Here is a 24549-nt window from a genome sequence, read left to right as displayed (position 1 = left end):
AACTTGAGGTACACGTAACATGGTCGAGACATGAAGCGGGTGTAAGCTGGTCTTCCCAAGATAGCGTGGTAGGCGCTCTGGAAATCCATGATTTCAAATGTCAGCTTCTCTTTGCGGAAATGCTTCGAGTCGCCGAACACCACATCCAGAGCTATTTGGCCGAGTGACTCAGCCTTCTTTCCTGGGATGACTCCGTGAAAACTCATGTTGCTGGAACTGAGCCTGGACATCGGAATGCCCATTCCCTTGAGCGTCTCTGCATACAGTATGTTCAATCCGCTGCCGCCATCCATCAATACCTTCGTCAGTCGAGTGCCTTCGACGACCGGGTCGACCACCAGTGCTTGCCTCCCAGGAGTGGCAATATGAGTAGGATGGTCCGACTGGTCGAAAGTAATGGGAGTTTGCGACCATCTCAGATAGTTTGGTGTCGCTGGGGCGACCATATTGACTTCACGGTTGATCACTTTCAGTCGACTTTTGCTCTCTACATCAGCAAAAATCATCAGAGTGGAGTTGACATGAGGGTACTCTCCATCGCTGTCCTGCTTGTCCTCAGCCTTGTCCGACTGCTTCTCTTTGTCCTTCGGCTGTTTCCCTTGGAATTGCTGGATTAAGAGCCGGCACTGGCGAGTGGTATGCTTTGGGTAGATGAAGTTACCCTCTTCGTCTTTCTTCGTGTGGATATGACACGGCAGGTCCATCACATAATTACCCTCCTTATCCTTTACCTTCTTGGGGTTCCAAGATCCTTTGGGCTTCCCTTTAAATTTGCCTTGTGTCACGGCTAGAGCCTCTCCAGGAGCTGCTGGCTCGGCCTTCCGCTTTTGCTTCCGACTGGAGTTTCCTTTATCCGACTGACTCGGCTTGTACTTGCTGCTCCGGAGTCGGTCCTCTTCTTCGCCGTTGGCGTACTTGGTGGTTATTTCCATCATCCGACTCAGGGTCATGTCTCCAGTTCGACCAAACTTCAGGCTCAACTCTCTGTTCTTGACGCCATCTTTGAAGGCGCAAACCGCTTGATGGTCCGACACATTCTCTACAGTGTGATGCAAAGTGATCCACCTCTGGATGTAATCCCTCAGTGTTTCACTCGACTTTTGTACACAAACTTGTAGCTCAGTCAATCCAGCAGGTCGCTTGCAAGTTCCCTTAAACGTCCTGACAAACACTCGAGAAAGATCTTCCCAGGTGTAAATGCTGCTGGGAGCTAACTGATTCAACCATGCCCTGGCTGAACCCTCTAGCATAAGTGGCAAATGTTTCATGGCCACCTCATCATTACCGCCACCAATCTGAATAGCCACTCGGTAGTCTTCGAGCCAAGTTTCAGGCTTAGACTCTCCGGTGAACTTACTCACCCCAGTCGCCAACCTGAAGTTGGGGGGTATCACTGCGGCTCTGATCGCTCTGCTAAAACATTCTGGACCTGAAACATGGACTCGGCTGCTTGTGGGCACATCTCTGTCATGACCACCTCTATGAGCTCTGTTTCGGTCAACCAAACCTTGCACGATGATGGATCTCGCGTCAAAGCCTGGCTCTCTGGGGTCGACTGGAGCTCTCCGCCCAACACTGAGCTGGCGTTTGTCATCTTGCTGCCGATGGGCGTTAGACCCACTTCTCGAAGGAGGAGTGGGCACTCGACGCCTGTCATCATGATCAAATCGGTCATCATAGCGGTCCCGCTGGCCTTCACGTCCCATGCGCCTCAGAGGCGACCGTGGACTGTGAGCCGACTGAACAGTATTCGCAGCGACAGATCGACTGTGAATCCTGTTACGTGACTGTGACACAGCTGAATTCTGATCTCCTGCCGCCCGGAGCAAATCTCTGATCTGCATCAAGCCTCTTCCAGCCTCTGACTGAGAGGGATGAATTGACTCCGCTATGCGGGCTGCAGCTGCTAAATTCTGAATTGGGGTTCGATATACCTGAGTTGGTTGCGGAAAGAGCTGACGTCGATTGGAGTTAGTCGCTCGTTGACACGCACGCTCGTCGAGTGCTCGCTGAAGGTTCTCCAGTCGAGTGCGTTCAGCCAGGTTGGCTAAACGCGCCTCTTCCAGGGCGCGATCCTCAGGTGTTTCTCCTGCTATGGGAGTATGCAGGGCATCCATGTTCCGGCGGCGAAGTTCTTCTCTCTGCTGGGAAGTGAGCGGCTCGGGTTGGTACTCTTCATGGGCTTGAGCGGGGTCGTCCTCGTCGTCCATCCCATCGCCGCGGGGGAAACCGGGAGGACTACGGGGCCCGTTGACCATCAGGACCTCCGCCGCTGGGTCACTGCTATCGCACTCGGACGTAGTCCCTACGGAGCCAGTTGACAGGTCGAACAAGCCGTAGAGAGATTCGTCGGGCTCAATCTCCGCGACTTGGGTGGTGGCCGATTGGCGAGCCACTGCGTGCCTCACCCATCGCTGGAGCCTCGACCGACCAGAGCGCTTGCGCTGGTGGGAGACAGGGAGGGAGGACGGCGCAGGAGTCGATCGGTATGGAGTCGACGGCTGCCGCAGCAAGACGCCGCGGACACACGCCCGAAAGTGCGTCGTCCCGCGGACGGGGAGCGCGTCGATGTCAAGTGGTGCCTCCTGGAGCCAAGCGGAGTCGTCGGCGATGAAAGTGAGCGCACCGAGACGGATCTCGTGGCCCTCGACTAGTGCTCCGCCGGAAACCATGATGAAGGCGATCGGACAAATTGCAACTTCTCCAAAAAAGTCGCTAAGACATCGACCCCAAGGTGGGCGCCAACTGTCGTGGTTCTAAGTCTGACAGTAGAATGGGGGGTAAGTATGGAAAGGCAAGGTCCTAGCTATGAAGTAGTTGTACACACGAGTGTTTAGCGAGTTCAGGCCCTTCTCGGAGGAAGTAACAGCCCTACGTCTCGGAGCCCGGAGGCGGTCGACTGATCTCTGTGTATATGAGTTACAGGGGTGCGAACCCTTCTACCAGTGGAGGGGGGTGGCTTATATAGAGGACGCCAGGACCCCAGCCAACCCACGTAGAGGAGGGTTAAAGTACATTAAGGTCGGGCGTTACTGGTAACGCCCTACATAAAGTGTCATCATGACCATTAAGACTACTTAATTACAGACCGTTTGGATACAGCATAGATCCTAAACTTCTGATGGTCGAGTGCGTCTTCATGGTCGAGTGTCTTCTAGCCGGTCGAGTGGAGTCTCCCTTGGTCGAGTGGAGCTTCTCTTGGTCGACTGGAAGGTAGCTTCGTCTGATGATGTCCTTGGATATGGTATCCTAGATAGGTCCATGACCCTACCCTAGGTACATAACCCCATCAGCAGTGTCTGAGATATCATTATCCGGATAGAGGATGAGCGGAGGAGGACCCAGCTATGGCATTCTGTTTCAGTACATTACCCCGTCGTAGCTGCAAAAAAATAATTCTCAAATTAGTACCAAATAGTACGTGAGACATAATGAAAAATGGACACACATGTGCTTTAGCTCACCTCTTTAGACTTCACCGTTTGAGCAGCAACAACATCATTTAAATAATTATAGAGGACCAGTCTCCATTGATGTGTAATAGGTGTCTCTGCCTTCTCAAGGGACTGAACATGTTGGTCACCGTGCTCAATAGATACTCTCCTCACCATCATAAAATCTTTATCAGACAATGGGCGAGGCGTAGTGCATGCTTATTTTTTATCCTTACATCATAAGGGGTCTTCCCAGTCATGTTGCCATTGCAAAGATGGCCCAGAATGTCGGCAAAAGGCTTTAGAATTTTTTTCCACCAATTAGCCCATGCTACAGAGGTGTTCCCAACTCGATCATCATCAGGAAAATAGTGGAATTCTTCAGGGGCCAAGGATAATAGGTGTGACCAAAAAAGCATAGGCAATTCCAATTTCGTCTTGAGTATACAGGCTCGCTAGAGGAGAAAAGGGTACAACTGGGTCAAGACGAAACTGTCGTGCCACTCGATCTGGGTGATATGGTTCAGCTATACACACGTCGGCGGTGATAGTACCACGCCTCCACGGCAGCATGCCTCGACAAATAGAAATTAAGAAAGCCCTCTTGGGTTTGAACACACCTTCCATAGTGAGAGAATGGGGGTTCCAAGCAATATTCTTATAGTCATTGAGGAAAGCATGTGCCTCTTTGGGAGTAAAAAGACGTGGCGTCTTAAACATGGTTTTCACCATATTAGGCTGTACTGCCAAGATTTTGGGGCTCGGGAAATTTGGTGTTTTTGCTCTGTTTCCATAGGGTTTCTTGAGGTACACGCCCATCCATCCAGCAAGGTAGTGGACCGGCCAGATTCTATGTATGAATGAAGGGCCAATCGGATGAGTACAAATTCGCCGAAGTGAGTAATAGAGGGAGCAAAGACCAGGTGGACCCAAAGAGATGCGTCGTCCTAGGGAGATCCATGCCGCCATCACTAATACCCCAGGGCGAATATATGGCCCACCACCAACAATGACGTAGCGGCAAAGCCATATGGCAAGAAAAGCCGCAGTATACACAGGCTAGTCTTCTAAGCTCTTGGTAGCAAAGGAGTCTACTCCACTATTGTGAAAGAAGTCACACCATTCCTTGAAACCTACTTTGCCACCCACAGCAAGCTTGGTCCAAATTTCTAGGAGCCGAAGCAAGAAGTTGGGGTACAAAAGAGTAGAAGGATCCAACTCATCAGCTAGGGGAACATATTCTTCATAAGGTTCACCATCAAGGGGCAACCCGCAATCTGATGCATATCAAGAAGTGTGACTGTACGCTCGCCACACGAGAACAAAAACATGTTGGTGTTGGGGTCCCATTTCTCCAATAAAGACCTTAAAAGAGAAGGGGAGACAGAATAGTCGCCTAAAGAGCAATAAATGGCTCCATAGACGTAGTCCACACCTTCTTCACTCCCCTTTAGGTGGGTATGATATCTCTTCAAGACATTAATACCCCATTCAATATATCCAAGAGGCATTGGGGCATACTCAACCTCATGATTCTCCCAGCCTAAACCTTTGGATATCATATGTGTACCAAGGGTTGAAGCTTCATCAAGTCTAGGCCCCGGTGAGGGAGGTTGATAACAACGAGCTGAGAAAGATGGCCCTGCCGTCCATCCACGTGGTTCAAGCTCAGGATGGCCGTGTGGTACGCCTAACTTCGTAATCACTGGATTGGCTATCTCACTAGTATCAGGTTCAAATAGATGTTTTTTGGCCAACTGTGATAAAGGCATTCTACATGATTCAGACAAAGATGGTGCCGTGGCTTCCTCCATCTATATCCAAAGAAAATATGCATGTCGGTATATATATGAAATTACAGGAAGTTAAAAATAGTATATAAAAGTGCAAGATTGAATATTATACCAAGGTGGAAATGATGATCCCAGGGTACACAGTCTGCAATGAGAGATGGTATCTACAATAAAGGAAAAATATTTCAATATTTGGATCTGATGCATAGAAAAAAGGGGGGGGGATGTGAGAAATGCAACACAGGTACGCATGATTGAAAATATTCCTCGTGCCCAAGAGCAGTAGCATCACTGTCGAACGACGGACCAAGCCCATATATAGGCTTGCCGGAACGCCGACAATGATCAAGTCATTAAATTCATGCATATATCATATAAAAAAAATCACTGTCGAACGACGGACCAAGCCCATATATAGGCTTGCCGGAACGCCGACAGTGATCAAGTCATTAAATTCATGCATATATCATATTAAAAAAAATCATTGTCGAACGACGGATCAAGCCCATATATAGGCTTGCCGGAACGCCGACAGTGATCAAGTCATTAAATTCATGCATATATCATATAAAAAAATCACTGTTGAACGACGGACCAAGCCCATATATAGGCTTGCCGGAACGCCGACAGTGATCAAGTCATTAAATTCATGCATATATCATATAAAAAAAATCACTGTCGAACGACGGACCAAGCCCATATATAGGCTTGCCGGAACACCGACAGTGATCAAGTCATTAAATTCATGCATATATCATATAAAAAAAATCACTGTCGAACGACGGACCAAACCCATATAAAGGCTTCCCGGAACACCGACGGTGAGCAACTTATTGACCCATGCATATATAATGATAAAAAAAACTTCTCATGGTCGAACGACGGACCAAACCCATATAAAGGCTTCCCGGAACGCCGACGGTGAGCAACTTATTGACCCATGCATATACAATGATTAAAAAAACTTCTCATGGTTGAACGACGGACTAAGCCCGTATAAACGCTTCCAGAGCGGCAACAGTGAGCAATCTACTCCATACAAAAAAAATCCCCGAGTCGAACGACGGACCAAGTCTGAATAGGGGCTTCCCGGAACGTCGACCGTAGGATCACAATATTTGGATGAATAAATACAGATCAAACACATCCAGAGACCAGGGCTATAAACACCATGACAAAAAAAAGTTTTATGCATTCAGGGCATTATATCCCTGACACTTCTAATGATGAGAGAGATGCCACAACGAACAGACGTAATCAGATAATTTGGGAAAGCAGACTACCCAAGGAAGATTCGATCCAGACCGTATCCTAGTGTCCCCGTTTCCCTGCATCTACATGATGAGGAGATGGAATAGAGATTAAAAGCAACATCCAAGATGCTAAAAGATAGATCATGTCTTGGTCTAAAAGATAGATCATTTCTTGGTAATGACAGGACAAAGAAAGAGGCATACCCAATTGGAGGAGTCAACACTTGCCAAAACGGAGGTGGATCTTGTGAGGGATTGAAAGCAATCTGGACTGAGAAAATAGCAGACCAATCAGTCAATGAATCAATTCAGGCACTAGCGAAGTCGTATATAATTCGCTAACCTATCAAAAGGATTGCGGCCGGCCGGACGGAAGTAGACCTTCGTCTCTGTCGTCTTCTGTCTAGATTTAAGAAAAGAAAAGGAGACTTGCTGTTTAAAGAGAGTTGAGGGGATAGCGGACGCAGTTTGTTATCCGGATGGAGTTTGTTAGCCGGACGTGGCCTGATTTTTAGCCTCCACAATTGCAACGTATAGTTAAAATGCTGTACGTAGCTGGCACACGATCGTCTAAAAAGTCATAAACCCATTATACTCACAAGTGCTTTAAACAAAATATGTATATTTCGAGCTCTGGGCCCGAGTAAAAAAAATCTTACTTCGAACCCAGACCTCGAGGGGCATCTGTTGTCATGGATTTTGACCAAGGCAAACAAAATGCATAGACCACATAAAATATAAATACAAAACGGCAAAATCCGTTTTACAATGAAAAGGAATTAATTATAATCAACCACTCGAATTGATGGCTAAAGAAATAGGCATATGATTTATTTTCAAATGTCGATTATGCACGCATTAAACCGACAATTATAAAATATGATGAAACAAATAAGCAGCCATCAAGTTTTCTCCTATAGAAAAATGGAGGACACATGGTTTATATGTACGCGCACCGACGCTGAAAAAACAGATATATATGCAAAAATGGAGGACACATGGTTTATATATGCGCCGCACCGCAGCTGACAAAAAAAAATATGGGGACGCACGGTTCGTATGTACGCGCACTGTGGAGGACGAATAATGATCTAAAATTTCACCGTCAAAGACAACGTCAATATTGTCGAAGCATCGTGCAGTATGTTCCTCCATCAAATATCATTGCATATTAACCAAGGCTAAGCGAGCATACATGCATGGCATCTGTATGTATCATGGCCCATATGGCCCCACGCTAGCTAGCTTCTCCCTGCATGCATGTATTTGGCCCTAAGTAAAGAATTAGAGCAAAAGCCCACACAATGATAGAACGTGGCCTAATTAAGCCTGTACTAATGGGACGTTGCCGATTGATTAGCTATTAAACAAACAAAAAGAAAAAGGAGCAGCCCCGCTCCCATGCACGATCTTACACGATCTCACGATCCACGACGTGGATGGGCGTGCGTGCATGCGGCTGGACCCTGCGCTGCGCTCCTCCGTCCATATAAATACATGGCCGCTCGGCTGCTCGGGGGTCGGCCCTTAGTTCGTTCCTCTCATCTGCTAAAAATCACACACATATACAGTAGCACAGGAAGAGAGTAGGAGGCAGGCGTTCTGCACTCAGGAGGTTTGAAAGGTGAGATTGAATGGCTCTCCTCTAGCCCCTGGTTTGGTCATTGTGGTACAGGCCAGGGAGCCTTCTCCTTCTTCTCCTAAATTTCTAGCCCTTGGTTTGGCCATCGCGGTACAAATCAAGGGGCATGTTTCATCTTCCTAAAATTCTTGTTCTTGGTTTGGCCATCGCGGTACAAATCAAGCTGCGTGTTTCATCTTCCCAAACTTCTTGCCCTTAATCCGGCCATTGCGGTACAGACTAGGGAGCTTTCTCCCTCCTTCTATTGTAAAATCATTGTCCTTAGTTTGGCCATTGCGGTACAGACTAAGGTGCATGGTTTAATTTATCCCAAATTTTGTCTATGGTTTGGCTATTTTTGTACAGTCTAAAGAGCATGTTGCATCCATCCTGAATTTTTGTCCTTGGTTCGGCCATCGCGGTACAAACCAAGGAGTATGTTATATCTATCCCAAACTTTCGCCTTCGGCTCGGCCATCGCGGTACGAGTCAAGGAGCATGCATGATTCTTGTAAGCACGGTTCTTTTAGCGATACAAGCCAAGATGAACGCCTCGTTCCTTGGTTTGGTCTCTATACATGGATACAAATCAAGAGAGCGTCATAGGTGCGAAAACCTCATAAAATTGACTTAATGTGGTCATCATAAAAAAATGGATATGACTAAGTTGGAATGAAATTATGAACGCACTAAACTAAACTCATTATAATCTCTTGTTTGGTTGCACTACGGGCATTACCTGTCACGCTAGTTGCAATACAAACAAGAGCATAAAAATATATTCCCTCACTTGGTTACGCTGCACACGGGCATTATCTTAATGCCACGCGGTGTTAGTAGTAATACGAGCAGGGCAAGACTTAATTCAAAAAATGTGTTCATGATACACACCTAGAAACCAAAATCATGCAAAATGAATGATAGAACATGTTGCATCATAAAAAAACAATCTTACTTGGTTGCGCTACACGTGGGCATTATCATAATGCTACACGGTGTTAGTAGTAATACAAGTAAGAGAAAATTAAACAAAGTATTCAGGCCACATATTTGGTCCAAAGTCAAATAAAATATGTCATGAAATGCTCCAATGCTATAAGAGCCTAAACTATTAGCATCATCACAAATGGATATCACAAACTTACTTTACGTGGGTTATGCTACACACGAGCGCCAATGAAATGACGCTACGTGGAGTTAGTGCTAATACCATGTAAGGTACAAACATAAACAAAAATGATAGATGTCACATGACTCACGCAACACCATAAGTGCTCCACAAACCTCTGCTTGGTTACGCTGCATGCGGGCATTATATTAGTGCTACGCGGTGTTAGTAGTAATACAGGTAAAGCAGAACTTAATAAAAAATTAGTTCACTCCACATTCACATATGCATACAAAATTCATGCAAAATACATGATAACACATATTTCATGTAGCCCACATAGGCTTTAAACAAATAAAAAATATCATAAACAAACTCCATTCGGGTCAAGCTATACGTGTGTGTCATATCATTGCACCGCGTGCTTAGTTTTGATACCGTATGAAGTCAAAGTCAACAAAATATGGCACATATCACATGCACCATAGAAAGCATCAAGATTGTGTCAGAAAGCTTCAGTCCGTTACGCTACACACGGGCACCACATTAGTGTCGCGTGATGATAGTAGTAGTGTGATGATGCAAAACTTATTAAAATTGGCATGTCACATATATCCATGCCACCAAAACCAAAAATGTCATATAAAATTCCCAAAGATAAATATATACATGTCCTATATGCCAAACATAGGATAAAACTATGCCTAGCCAAAATCAGCCTGCATCCCACATATAAATGAGGTTGAACTCAGACAAATTGTTGCATTCCAGGGAAATATATTCCCAAACATCACACATGAAATCATAGAGGAGTACTTGCACGGAACCAAACTTCAAGCTCACCAAGAAGGAGTTCGTCGTTGACCGCGAGGAGGATTTCTCTTGTAGAATGTTGTAATAGGAATGTGATGCAATCCTATGTAATAGATATGTTGGAATTCTTAATCAGGGGTTTTCTCTTCGGAGATGTAATTAACAGAATTTTTATGTAAATGTAAGAGTTCTAGAAATAATGTACCTGCAATGTTTGATTCTATTTTTATTTTATGCATTTAGATTTCACTCTGTATCAATGACGTGGACGCGTGTCTCACGCCCGCCATTTTCCCGTCATCAGGGGGTCGCGGAGAACCATTTCGAGCTGTTCGACTTCCCATCGGAGCGGATTTGGGGAGAGGAGAGGTGGCGATGTAGGATTTACATCCGCAGACGACATGCTTAAATAGCCGGGTAGGCGAATCGACTCTGCCTCAGTGCAAGCACTGGCAGGAGTAGGCTTCTTGGTCAACGCATTGGTGTGAATGTCGGGCCGGAGGCGCCTGTCAGCAGCCATTGATGCATGTACGGAAAAATCTCGCTGTCGCATCAAGTCTTGACCACTCTGACCAGCATGAATACGGCACCAATGCAAGAGCGGAGCGAGGGTTCTAGGCGGAGCAGAGCGAGGGTTTTCAAAATGGGCCCATGTTGTCAGAGGCATACATGGCGGATGTCCGGACACCTATAACCCTCCTCTATATTGATTTCCAGTTTGTGGGATTTTGGATGTCTAAACCAATTCGGACAAATTTGGTGCCACAGTTGAATAGTAAAAAAAAAGTTTGGACTATTCTGTCTAGATATTTTGAGAGCATTTGATGATCCGCATTGAAGTTGCCTAAGGGCCAACTAGATAAATACACGCAGAAAAGGGACAATTGTCTTACCTTTTTCCACGAGGGAGAAGGGGTACATTAATTAACCTTTTTTTAGAAAAGGAGGATGACTCCCGACCTCTGCATCTGAGAGATGCATGCGGCCACTTTATTGATTATTCTCGAGGACCTTATAAAGTATTACAACAATATGTCTGAATACGCCATCTTGGCAACATATGCCACTACTCCTATCCATATGATGAAGGGGTGCTAATTGGGCCAAATACCCAGACCACTCACCTAGCCTGATCATCAAAAGCCGGATGCCCCATCCGAGCCACATACCGAGTCTGGGGCACAAACCGGTCTGACACACTCACATATGTCGTCGCCGCCATCATTCCACAGGTCCATCTTCAGAGCAAATATTGAGGCTTCTACCTTGACAGGACACTCTACCATCGACGCTACCATGAGGTCAGACAGTGTCCTCCTCCTGCGCGAGTCCATCTCCAAGCATCGGACGCCAAGTCTCCACTGCACCACGCTGCCGAGATCGGCCGCCATCAATGTTTAAGATGAAGCACAGCTCACCAAAGAAACCAACCACCGTTCCCTCAAGTCCGTGTACACCTTCAAGAATGATGCCCCCAAGGGGGAAACGACACAAGAGCGCCGCGGTCATCCGATCTACTAATCTATGGTTTCCTCCGGAGGTAGCAGATGGTTGTCTTGAACTTCTCCTTGGTGATGCCTTCAAGAAGGAAACGCCGCATAACAGCGTCGTCATTGCCGGCCTTGGCCAGGTTTTCACCCGGATCTGAACAGAGGACCTCCATCAAGCAACTTGTACACGAACCGCCGCCATTGCTGTCGGGGACTGGACGGAGAATCCAGGCCGCCACGACCTGACCGGCCATGGCACCACCATGGTGCCTAGGCCGGCGTCGTCGGGCCCACCATGCCCGCCTATAGACGCTCACCATATCCGTCGGCTCGCCGAATCCCATCTGGGTACGCTGAGATCCGCGATCTGGGATGCCGCCACAGGGGCTCCTCTGCCGCGGTATTGCGCCTGCACTGACGTCGCTGTCACACTCGCCGCCGGGAACCCGCCGCTCCACGCCGCTGGTGCCCCGCAGTTCCGTGCGCCGCCGCCGCCAGGGGAAGACGCAGCCACCACGAGAGGGGGAAAGCCCTGCCGCCGCCATCATAGGCCAGACTACGGGCGTGGCCTCCGGCGGCGGCAAGGAAGAGAGGACGAGGGAGGAGGCCTTTGGGCCGGCGGCAGCAGATCGCCCCCCGTGTCGCCTAGGTCAGGCGACGCGGGGACAGGGAGAGGGAGTCACGAGGGAGGAACGATATGTGACGGGGACATTAATTAACCTGGACAAGAATGATCCAGTTCACAAAGCTTTACAGCTCAGGGCCAGACCGCAGCCAGGCAACAGTTCGAATGTTTTTTTTTTTTTTTGAGTACCGCCCGTCCGCCCGTCACCAATTGCAGCGTGTCACCCATCCGTTGACGACATGATCGTGTACAAAAAGATGCGAGATGAGCGGTGTCCGAATAGGTAGTGTGTTGTTATATAAGGACTAAATGGACATCTTACCCAAAGCGGAAAGGAGGAAAATGACTAACCGTTGTTCTCATGTCCAATGATGTACTCTTTCAACTGCCAAAACATGTTATATTTTAGAAACAAAGCTAGTAGTTGTGCACTTTCCCAACCGGACCCAAGTTCACGCTCTTGTGACTCTTGCATCCGGGGGAGAAGAACCACCTGGTGTAGAAACAGTAGCAGCGCCAGAATATCTAGTTTGCATGGCGTGCACGCTAATTAGAAGAATGGATTGGGTGCCTTAATTGGTTTTGGGGCGATCTGGCACTATATGGTTATTAGTTGAGTGGTACATATAGAGAAAAAAACATGTGATCGCATAATGCTACAACATGTGCCATATTCCATTTGTACAATTAGTTAGTTGGTAGTTGGTAGCAATAAAATCAATTGTTATATGTAAGACCGGTCTCTCCTCACATACACACGCATAGAAACACATGTTGGCTTCGACACCATGAGTTCATCAGGAATTTGCAAGCACCTCAAATGTGTCTACAAGCTGGTCGTAGACAACTTCCTAGCCATGATTACCATACCAATGGCCGCAGCCACCGTGGTTGTGGTGGGGTGGAGGCTCGGGCCCGAGGAGATCGTGGGTCAGCTCCGAGACCTTACGCCTGCGCACCTCTTCTTGTTCGGCTTCCTCCCCATCTCTGCGGTCGCCATGTATCTAATATCACGGCCACGGAAGGTGTACCTCGTCGACTACGCTTGCTTCCATGGCACTCATCACTACCGCATCCCATTTGCCTCATTCGTTGAGCACGCACGCCAATTACCCACTTTCAGCGAGGGGAGCATCCGCTTCATGTCACGGCTTCTCGAGGGCTCGGGCCTCGGGGAGGAGACATGCGGACCCACACCGGCCCGCTACATCCCACCGCACAAGTATTGCACATTGGACGCCGCCCGGGAGGAGGCGGAGCTCGTCGTCTTCTCGGCCATGGATGAGCTGTTTTCCAAGACGAACGTCTCTCTTGACACTATCGACATACTCGTCGTCAACTGCAGCTGCTTCAACCCCACGCCGTCCTTCACCGACATGATCGTAAACAAGTACAAGCTGCGAGGCGACATCCGCAGCGTGCACCTCTCCGGGATGGGGTGCAGCGCCGGGCTGATATCGGTGGAGCTTGCGAGGAACCTCCTGCGGGTGGCGCCCCGAGGCGCACGGGCGTTGGTCGTGTCTACGGAGACCCTATCTCCCCACCTCTACGTCGGGAACGAGCGGCCCATGCTGCTGCCGTACTGCTTGTTCCGCATGGGCGGGGCGGCCGTGCTGCTGTCCACGTCCGCCGCCAATGCCCGATTCCGGCTCACGTCCACCGTGCGTACGACCACCGCGGCGGATGATAAGTCGTACCGGTCCATATACCAGGAGGAGGATGGCAAGGGGAACAAGGGCGCCGGTCTCTCCATGGACCTTATCGCCGTCGCCGGCCGCACTCTGAAAGCCAACATCACCGCCATTGCACCCATCGTCCTCCCGATATCTGAGCAGCTTTTGTTTGCAATGTCTTTCCTGGCGAACAAACTGTCCAGCAGGCGTTTCAAATTGTATGTCCCCAACTTTCTCACGGCCTTTGAGCATTTCTGCATACACGCTGGTGGGTCGGCGGTCATCGACGAGGTTCAACGCAGCCTCGGCTTGTCGAACAAGCATGTTGAGCCGTCACGAATGACGCTGCATCGCTTCGGAAACGTATCTAGCAGCTCAGTTTGGTATGAGCTAGCATATATCGAGGCCAAGGGCCGTATGCATGATGGTGATCGCGTATGGATGATCGGGTTTGGCTCTGGCTTCAAATGCAACAGTGCGGTGTGGGAGTGCATCGTACCAGCCCCCAATAGCAATGGACCATGGGCTGGGTGCATCCACCGCTATCCAGTGCAGATCAAGTCCCCAAAAGCAAGGCCACATCAATAAGTCGTGGAGGCACTGGTAAATCGGATATCTCTGATTGAATTCATGCTCCAACCAATTTATCCAAAAGTCCAAACTGATAAAGAGAGGCTGACAATATATTTCAACATGTGTGTTGTGAAAAATGATTACTTGGTGGTGTTGTCATTTTTGTTTCATTTTGAGGATTTAAATATAAAGCCGAGTGAATACTTTTCTCCGAAAAGTAGTAGAGACACTTCAAAAGGACGCTCAAAAGGTAAAGCCATCGTCTGCTTATAATAAATCTACTATTTGAAGAAAAAGGAAGTCTATATTTAGTCTCCCAACTCATCGAGGTGTTCAGTTTCATCCTCCAACTTCAAAATCATAAAGATTGTACGTCAAAAGTTTAGAAACCGGAAATTTTTTGTCCTCCCACTTCTTCAAAGTAGTATGCGGAGTGGTTGTAATCATTCTCTCATATCGAGATGAGCGCCTAAATTTTCTAAAACATTCTGTGAAAAATCATGGATGTAGTGTGTGATATAATAGCACGTAAACGTAAGCATAAGCATTTCCATTCAAATAAAATATGGTCATTCTTCCTTGTTTCTTACTTTCCAAGCCCTGCAGCTCAGTTTGGTATGAGCTAGCATATATCAAGGCCAAGGGCCGTATGCATGACGGTGATCGCGTATGGATGATCGGTTTGTCTCCGGCTTCAAATGCAACAGTTTTGTGTGAGAGACTGAGAGTGCATCGTACCAACCCCCGATAACTATGGACCATGGGCTGGATGCATCCACCGCTATCCGCAGATTATGAGCATGTTCGGAATTCCGCCGATAACAATGGACCATGGGCTGGATGCATTCACCGCTATCCGCAGATTATGAGCCTGTTCGGAATTCCGCCATCTTCGCGAAATCCCCGGAGCTGCGGAGCCAGGAAGCAGCAACTCCACGATTTTCAACAGTAACTCCAGCCGCTCCGGGAGTAGAGTTGTGGCGCGGAGGTCCTCCGAACAGGGCATATATATATGTCTCCAAAAGCAAAGCCGCGGCAATAAGTAGTGGAGACACTTGTAAATCGGATATCCCCAATGTGTGTGTGTGATTGAATTCATGCTCCAACCAATATTTAAAAATTTATATTGACAAAGAGAGACGAACAATATATTTTAACATGTCTCTACTCCTATAAAAGACTAAGTTGGTGATGATGGTGTGTCTGCCATCAGTCATTTCTGACCATTCGATCTGCATCTAACGACTATGAGGTAAGTTGTGGCCTTTTTACAACAATAACTCACTTCTCTGCTCAATTTGCAGAAAACCCATTAGTATCTTGAAACCAACCACATCCCTCCCTCACGTCATCAAAACAGCCCGAGAATATATTTTGAGTCAAACATAATATATATATTTTTAGTGATATATGTACACCAAAACTAGAGTGTTTTATTCTTTCAAGTTTGTGATCAAGTATCATTCTACTTGGATCCGTTGCAACGCACGGGCACATTGCTAGTGTGTTTAAAAAATGGTGACTTATCGGTGTTGTCATTTTTGCTTCATTTTGGTGATTTACATATAAAGCCAGGTGAATGTCTTTCTCCAAAAATTAGTGGATACACTTGAAACGGGCACTCAAAAGGTAAAGCCGATGTTTGCTTATAACTAGCAAAAGGGCATACGCGTTGCAACAGGATAATAAAATTGTGGTCTTCAAATCAAGTTACAAATATCCGCACTTCATGTATATGCATATATTTGAATATTTATGCACCAACGACACACACATGGAGGTAAGACACGTGCATTCTAACATGCTCACAATGGATCGATGTTGGATTGATCCTTCATATGCGGGCTGGGTAATTTACTTCAACTTTAGGGGCAGTTTCGATGATAGACGAAATAATCTATAAAAACAATTAACGAACAGTTTTTTTCACTTACAGGTGACACGGTGAGTAATTTACTTCAATGTTATGTGCGGCATGGGGTAGTTGGATAGACAAAAAATTGAAGAAACACACCCAAAAATTTGAAGAAATGTAATGTACTTTATTTTTAGGTATAGATATAGATAAAGCTACTATTCGAAGAACAAGAAGAAAAAATGTATATATTTACTCTATCAATTGATCTAGGTGTGGGGTTTCATCCTTCAACTTATAAAAAACATACAGGTTGTACCTCAAAAGTTCCAAAGCGATGCGCGGAGTGGTTTTTACCATAAAAATGCTCTCATGAACCACTCTCGTATCGAGATGAGGCGCCTAAATTTTCTCTCTTTTTTTTTGAGAAACTTCCAATCTATTTATCTTCAATCATGGCAGTACAAAGAACAATAGAGGTAATAAAAATTACAATCATGTATGTGGTTCACCTAGCGACGACTACAAGCACTAGAGTGAGCTAAAGGTGTGCCACCGTCATCGCCCCTCCCTGATTGGAGCCGGGCAAATCTTTTTGTAGTAGATAGTCGGGAAGTCGTCGTGCTAAGCCCGTATAGGATCAGCGTACCAGAGTAGCAACCATCGTCGATGAAGAAAGCAGAAGGATCAAACCTGTAAACACTGAAATGAAGATGAACGAAGACCGGGTCCAAACAGATCCACCGAAGACCAACACTGACCGAATCCCGTGAGATCCGACGGAGACTCACATCCACACGCCCTCCGACGATGCTGGACGCACCATCGGGATGGGGATAGAACGGGGAAAACATTATTCCTACTAAGGGACATCGCCGCCACCACACATCCCCAATCAAGACGTTGAATCTAACAAGAACGAGAACGGGATCCCTCCCGCCAGTGGGAGAGGGGGGGGGGGGTACCTCTGCACCTCCATGGTTCAAAGGTCATTGGAAATGGGGCGGACGGCGGCGGGAGGGGAAGGAGCTTTTCTTGTGGAGGAGGAAAGAGCTTGCAGTATATTTTATCGATTTAATATTGGGGGAGGAGTGCTCATAGACACCTAAAACATTCTAAAACATTCTGAGAAAATCATGGACGCATTGCGTGATATAATAGCACGTGAACTTAAGCATTTCCATTCAAATAAAAAACTGGTCATTTTTCCTTGTTTCTTCATTTTCAAGCCAGGAAAATTCTTATTTTTGGAGAGAATTTTCGCATGCAGTACATTCATGAGTTCCTTTCAATCAGATGATTAGGGTGCCTCCATTCGCCACAGTATCAGTATGGAGGACCGTCAACACGACGTACTATCAAGCACGGTCGGAGGAGATTTTGCAGGAGCACATACATAGCATTAGCATGCATTCTTTAATGGCTTAGGCCTCCTTCCTTTGGTTTATAGACTATAAAACTCATAGGAATAAGAAAACCATAGAAAATGAGATGACATATATATGAAATCCTATGAATAGGAATAGAAAAGAAGATGGTTCACAACATAGGATTTTTTTTCATTGAGTCTAGGCTAATGTTTATTTTTCTATAAAATGTGAAGGATAGGAAGATACTAATCCTATCATATGGGATTCCTACAAACCAAAGGAGACCTTAACTGACACAGTGGCGTAACCATCAATATGCTTTTTTTTTTTTTGAGGATCAACTGTCCTGTTTTTTTGAGAGAGTTTGAGCTACGTGGCACAAGAGCAGTTATATCTTCTCAAAGGGCCCTTTCGTATTTTTGTTCGTGTTGTTTGTGCTGATAACGTGTTTGAGATCGAACTATCCTCTTTGCATTAGATGAAGTGTTATATATAGCACTGGAACAGGCATTACAAGGGGGCGTCTGTTCCGTTCGAACCGACGCAACGATTGCAGAAAGCATGTGTTAATTAATCTTAACATTTTGGTCAATCATCATACTGGTATCATGATAATCTGAACGAAGAGTGCTCAATCCCATGCCATGCATGTGAAAAGCATGCATGGGATACTGACATGGTACGTGCGGTACGCGTGTGAAAACATTATATAGCAATAGTGTCTCATGGTTGGGAAGATAGTCGGCATGCAACTGCTGAGAATTTATTCCATGACGTTACGTATTTCTTCCATGAAGCTTTACTGAGGTCTCTGAATGCAAAAAACTGGCTGAAAGTTCCATCAAGGTCTGAAGAGTGCGAGGCAGTGTAAACGTAGGGGCCCTCTGTTGGCCAGGGGACTGAAACTTTTTCTTTGCTGCTCAGTAGGCTAAAACAAACTAAAGTGTAAAATGGAAGGGTGACTGGCTAAGAAACAAACAAGCCCATCCATGGACGATACGATCGTGAACAGGTAGATGCGAGATCATCGTGAATTATACTCCCTCCGTTCCAAATTACTCGTCGTGGTTTTACTTCAATAAGGCATTTGGGAGTTGGGATCCCCACCCAATTTTACCAGAAAGCAAACGCTCCAGAAACAGGATGCAGAGGAAAATATGGAACTACAAAAAAGAGAAGATGAAGCCTACATCCAGCAAGCTTCATTTTAGAACAAGATTGCTATTTCTCGAATGTAGTTTTGACCTGCAAACATCCGTCATCCGATAGTGAATAACTCCTCAAGAAACATTCTTTCTACATGGCATAGCAGTTCACTCGAACCAAACAACCTGCCAGCAGCAAGACAACAGAAAAGGAGGAACTACTTTGAATTAGTACAATTCTTTTGCGGGGAACTATGCTACAGAACTCTTATTACACTGCTTCAAGGCACAGTACGTACCTCATTCACGGAATACAAGTCATGCAGGAAAAACTACATACTCCCTCCGTTCCAAAATTCTTGTCTTCGATTTGCCTAAATACGGATGTATCTAATCATGTTTTAGTGTTCTAAACAAATGTAAGACAAGAATTTTGGGACGGAGGTAATACATTACATTACGGTGATAGTTACACCACCAACCTTGGAGGCATTATTTACGTACTATCGTCTCACCTATTTTGCATAGATCCACGCTACTATATATAGTACCAGCGTTTGTTTCTTGATGCACGAGGGGGCGATTTTCGGTTTACACAAGCTGGACTACTGCGGCGATTCTCAGGGCTCCACCCTGGAGAAGATCAGCAAGTTCATCGAACAGTATGGCCGTGCGCCAACCCCACCCTTTTGGAGCCTTGGGCAGGAGAGTGCCGGCCTGCTTCAGGCTTCCGAATATCATCACCTCTCTCTTCGATGGACAGATGAGCTAGCGGCAACAAGACACAGGGCAAATTACACCATAGACAGTATCAGTGGAAAAACTGGAAACATATCGAGGTAGATACCTGATACCGAGCAGTGACCTTTTCCCGGGGGTCTATATACATGTGAGCCTGAGAAAAAAGCGCATCAGTGACCTTGTTATCTTGCGATAAATGAATCAACCCGTTAAGTTACTCACCTTCCTCAAGGGGTCTAACAATTCAGCTTTGCGTCTGTGGAGAAAAAGCCCTGCATTGTCGATTTGTAAAATGCTAACATGCTTTTCGGCAAACAACAAAGGTGACTGGCAAACATTACAGAATCACAAAATATGTTACCAAGGGTGCGCCGCCCATGAGGATCCTCATCATTGAATGCCTGGACACTTACCTGCAAACGACCATGTTTATTATCAAACTTGATTTAGGCTGTCAGAAGCATGGATAGGTAGAAGACCAGAAAGTAATAAACCTTCCATAGCGAGCCAGCGTAAAATACTTCAGCTGAGTGTTTCACTTGACCATCTGCAAGCCTATGCACATCTTCAAATTCAACCCTGTGTTTAGGTATAGAGTGATCACTGATCAGAGCTTAATACAAACATGATATTAGTGTGCACGCCAAGTTCTAAGTTAACGAGATCTGTACGGAATAATGAAATTGACATCAGAAGTTTTGAGCATGTCTTGGTTGGCTAGACTAATAAGAAACTAGCTTGAAAAAGATGATTTGGCAATCAAGTAAACCATACAGAACAAGTCGGGTTATTTTTTTCAGGAACTATGTCCAAAGAGGTGGTGTATGTTGTAAGAGCAAAGGCAGGATAAATAGGGATCTTACCCAAAGCGGAAAGGAGGGAAATGACTAAGCGGTGTTCTCATGTCCAAGGATATAGCTGTATTATCTGCACTTTCCCAACTGGACCCAAGTTCGTGCTCTTTTGACTCTTGCATCTGGAGAGAAGAACCACCTGGTGTAGAAACAGTAGCAGCACCAGAATATCTAGTTTGCATGCCTGCCTCAAATATACTTTCTGCCTGATGATGAGAAGCATTGCTTTCTTGGCTAAGATTGACCAATGCAGTCAGACCATCTCCTGGAATATCTCCATTGTGGTCAACTCTAGGTTCTGATTCATCATTCGCAAATGATTGTTGACCATTCCTTGAACCAAGCCCATAGGGAACACGAGAGAAGACATAACGCGTAGGAGCCCAAGCAGCGCCAGGCACATTTGAGTTTCCTCTCCCAATGCCAGCAAGTCCATCAACTGCTCCTCTTACGTTAACACGCACAGGACTAAACATACCATTCCCCTCGCCTTGGGCATCTGCAAGGTAGATGCTACCTGCAGTTCCTGAAGCACTTGTCCTATCATGCTCCTGCCTGTAGTGGCTGTGTGTACCAACATATGCTTGTTTACAAGCACAAGAATTACTTGTAAGGCAACAGTTTCTGCAAGTATCAGCAACTATTGCTTGCACTCTGTGGCACAGGAGCATCTGCATTAACAAATCAGCAAAGTTTCAGAAATGGTCTTAGAGGGAACAAAGCATTTAGAGTGGGGAATAGACTAACCTGGAGCCAAAGACCATCGTTTACAGCTTTGCAAGGAAATTCAAATTCTTCAAGTTGCTTTCGAACACTTAACAGTGCATCAAATGACATATTGCAATAGAGAAGAGAACCCCTTTCAAATATATTCATGAAAGTATTATATTCATCAGCAGACAAAGAACTTCCCCTGCTGCATCTAACCTGCCGTCGACCAACAACCCTACCACCCCAAAGAGGTGCAGTGGGTCTTCCCCACTCACATGGAACTAATCCATTACTTGAAGAAGTTCTTGAGAAGTAATTCTTTGTCTGCTCACTAGAAAGCCACATATTTTCGTTAAATTGATAAGAGGTGCTTTCTGCAGATGGTCCTCCTGTAGAAATATCATTCTCCATCCTCTTGGAAGCTTCAGCATTCTGAATGATCAGAACAAACAGTACAATCTTAGTGCGATTATCATGTTTCTGGTGAAGTGGTTTGTTTAATGAAAGAAGGGGAGCTCATAGCATACTGAAAACAAGCCAACACGATCTTCTTACTTGTGGAATGGAGTGTGGTGTGTTATCCTGCGGAATTACAACATTTGGAACATCAATAATGTTATTGGCAGCTTTACTCTGCATGTTATCATGCAACTTCAACTTCTGTAGTTCAGATTCCATTAGCTGCTTCTCAACAGTTTCATTCATCAGATTCTTTCCCTTTCCCATGGAACAATCAACAGTTGATGAGCTTGCCATAAGGTCCAAATTTTCGTTTCCACCAACTTCTACATCAGAAACAGTGACCTTTGCCAGTAGTGCAAATAATGCTAGTTCAAACCTTCAAGTTGCAAGACAACCAGTTATCATAATTGGGCTTCAAATTCTAATACCATAAGTAGACAACGCATACATACCGTTTCTCCTCATTAGGTACCCACAGTTCGTCAGACGTAAGGAGAGCATGCAAAGTTTGTGAAGAAAGTTTTGGAAGCACCTTCCAGAAAAAAAAATTGAAAATCAGTAATCAATATTATGTACGAAAACAGCATGGAAACTCTAAGCTCAAAAGGCAATGTAACATGTATGAGATATTCAAGATTGAAATTCACCCAGGTCCAACCCTATGTGTAATAATTAAGCATTCATGTCGCATTCACATCAAAGTAAAAGCTAAATAAAATCAAACGGTTCAAAATTCAAAAGCTTTATATGCATTTCTGGCATACCACAGCTGCATTTGTACTGCAATCTGTATTCTTTCTTTGGCGAAGGAAAATGGTAAGGAAAGCCACGACAATATAGGGGGGTCAGATTGAACATTCACTACCAAACCAGTGAGATAGGCTTAATTTCTATTCACTAGAACATAGTCTTATAGTATTTACATTAAAAAAATTAACACTGTGAATGCACAAGCAAACATTGCTGAAACTGTAAGCATGGATAATAAGCTCCAAACTGTGAAGCAGCTGAGCTTTATGGAGAATATCTAACACAGATCCAATAACACTAGTACCAAAATTAAAGTCACAATAAACAACTTCCTCAGTCAGAAATGCAGGTCAACCTAGGGTTCATGCAGTCAGCTTTCAATACCTTTGACCACTAATCTGTGCAAAATACATAAATTGACTTGTATGCAAAAAAAACATTCGGTTTGTCTTGGATTGTTTTTATTATATAAATACTTATTGATAAAGTGCATACTGAAAGTTAGCAGTAACCAAGTTTTTCCTACTTATGCAAAATATTTGACAAGTGTAGCTTTTTAACCAGCAAGATCCCCATGAATGCTCCTTGGTCCTTACCTCTCGTAGTTCCAGTGTAGCACTTTGACAAAGATAACCCCAGCAAGCATTTCTGACACGCTCTCCATGACTACCATAGTCTTGGCTTTCCGCAAACAACTAAAAACAACAAGAGAAAAATAAGGCCATAGATAAAGAAGGGGAAAGTAATATCATTGACAAAGAACACCATGTATATACATGTCCCAAAGTTAAGCTGATGGACTAACCTGATATTGTAAAAAGTTTGATGTCCAAAGCTCAGAAATAATAAAATCTGTACAGATTGTACACAATCCCTGCAACAGTGCATTCGTAAGTACAAGACAATAGCTGAGGACAATAAGAAATCTATCAAATAGAAGAAACCTGAAGATCCAGAAATGATGCAGCTGCTAGTACACGAAACGCATTGTTATCATTAAGCTTGGGGGGTTGCCCATAAAGATATGCCAACGCAATTGCAATTGCCTCTGAATCAATATTAGAATCATCTATATGCAAGACCACTGTAGGTGCTCCAGCTTCTCTCCATGGACCATGCAACATATTCCTGGCAGTTTTTTTACACAGAGCCTGCTTATCAGTTTCAGATATTGGCACAGCATTAATCTGGACAAAATTGACTGACAGTCATAACTCATAAGAAAAGATAACAATCTAGCAAAATGAAGAGGTTTAGTTGCATAAGAAGGTCCCTTTCTATGTCGAAGATTTAAGTAGGAGATATAGGCACTGAAAGGTATTTTGCAGTGAGGAGTTCTATCAGACTTTGTTGACTACTTTCTATGGTGCCAAATGCGAGGGGCCCACACACCCCATGATTTAAGTTTGACCAACCATTGGAATAATAAAATGTGATGTGACATAGAAGGGATATCACACGAAAATGCTTTTGATTATGAATCTGAAGTGATGCGTGTGTCAAATAACCAACATTTGATTTTATTAGTCTAATGTTGGTCAAATGTCAACCTTAGCATGTGTGGGTGTCTTAATTTTGGGACAGACCAGTAACTAGGCATCAGGCTTCCATTTAGCTTTGTATGATAAAAGGAGTTTGAAAGAGGGCTAACTTGTTTCATTTGGAAACGCAAAGGTGAAATCTAACTTCCTTGTTTGGGGAAAACCAAAAAACTGCACTATCTTGCTGCAATCAGCAACTGAATTGATCCCTACACGCGCAATTCCGCTCAATTAATTCTATTAAACGTTTTCAACAGGGGGCATAGCACGAGAAATTTCCACTTCAAAGGGAATCGAAACATCCCCACCGCGCAGCCCAATAGAAATATATTTCTACTCTATGGAACAATCCTAAATACTCAGTCTGACAACAGCGCAAACTCCCACGGGAACTGGCCCGGGGTCCCCGCATCTGCATTAGAGAAGGAAGCTGACCTGAAGTAGGTGCTGCGGGAGATGATGAGGCGGTGGAGGCGGTAGGTGGCGCCCATGGCCTCGACGACGACATCGGAGAAGGCGCCGGAGCCGAATCCCTCGGTCTGCACGTGGTCGCAGAGCGCCGCGAGGTTGCAGTCCACGGGGCGGAGCTCCGCCGCCGCGACCGCCAGCTCGTACGGCCGCGGCGCCCCCGCCGGCGCGGCCAGGGGCGCCGCCCCCTCCGCCGGCACGGGCGGCAGCGGGTGCGGCTGCTGCGCCGCCGCCATGGGGGCCGAGGGGCTAGGGTTTTAGTGGGAGGC

At 45.7% G+C, this 24549-nt stretch overlaps 2 protein-coding genes and 1 long non-coding RNA gene across 3 annotated transcripts; 1 reads left to right on the top strand and 2 right to left on the bottom strand.

Annotated features, from left to right (window-relative positions):
• Positions 1-5017: 5017 nt before the first annotated feature.
• Positions 5018-6761, bottom strand: LOC123066329 (uncharacterized). The gene is made up of 3 exons (XR_006431309.1): positions 6685-6761; positions 6511-6561; positions 5018-5391 (listed from the first exon to the last, which is right to left on the bottom strand). It is a non-coding gene; the product is annotated as an uncharacterized lncRNA (long non-coding RNA).
• Positions 6762-12907: 6146 nt separating this feature from the next.
• On the top strand, positions 12908-14634 carry LOC123066328 (3-ketoacyl-CoA synthase 5-like). Its single transcript, XM_044489434.1, has one exon. It carries the CDS (start codon positions 12926-12928, stop codon positions 14396-14398), a length of 1473 nt encoding a protein of 490 aa, XP_044345369.1. The 5' UTR covers positions 12908-12925; the 3' UTR covers positions 14399-14634.
• Positions 14635-18964: 4330 nt separating this feature from the next.
• Positions 18965-24549, bottom strand: LOC123072174 (uncharacterized). The gene is made up of 13 exons (XM_044495731.1): positions 24248-24549; positions 23216-23399; positions 23077-23145; positions 22868-22966; positions 21974-22053; positions 21615-21897; positions 21096-21491; positions 20358-21019; positions 19989-20073; positions 19856-19907; positions 19717-19766; positions 19601-19648; positions 18965-19521 (listed from the first exon to the last, which is right to left on the bottom strand). Exons 1-13 carry the CDS (start codon positions 24514-24516, stop codon positions 19345-19347), a joined length of 2454 nt encoding a protein of 817 aa, XP_044351666.1. The 5' UTR covers positions 24517-24549; the 3' UTR covers positions 18965-19344.

The sequence above is a fragment of the Triticum aestivum genome, chromosome 3B, assembly GCF_018294505.1.
Source record: "Triticum aestivum cultivar Chinese Spring chromosome 3B, IWGSC CS RefSeq v2.1, whole genome shotgun sequence".
Lineage (NCBI taxonomy): Eukaryota > Viridiplantae > Streptophyta > Magnoliopsida > Poales > Poaceae > Triticum > Triticum aestivum.
Note: the sequence above shows the minus strand (reverse complement) of the source record. Positions and strands in the feature narration are given on the sequence as shown.

Excerpts from the sequence above, each read along its gene's own strand:
- LOC123072174 (XM_044495731.1), bottom strand. The coding sequence starts at position 24,516 with ATGGCGGCGGCGCAGCAGCCGCACCCGCTGCCGCCCGTGCCGGCGGAG. Across the intron at positions 23,146-23,215 it reads CATCATTTCTGGATCTTCAG|GGATTGTGTACAATCTGTAC; the intron begins GTTTCTTCTATT and ends GCACTGTTGCAG. Across the intron at positions 20,074-20,357 it reads TTCCCTCCTTTCCGCTTTGG|GGTTGAATTTGAAGATGTGC; the intron begins GTAAGATCCCTA and ends ACCTAAACACAG.
- LOC123066328 (XM_044489434.1), top strand. The coding sequence starts at position 12,926 with ATGAGTTCATCAGGAATTTGCAAGCACCTCAAATGTGTCTACAAGCTG.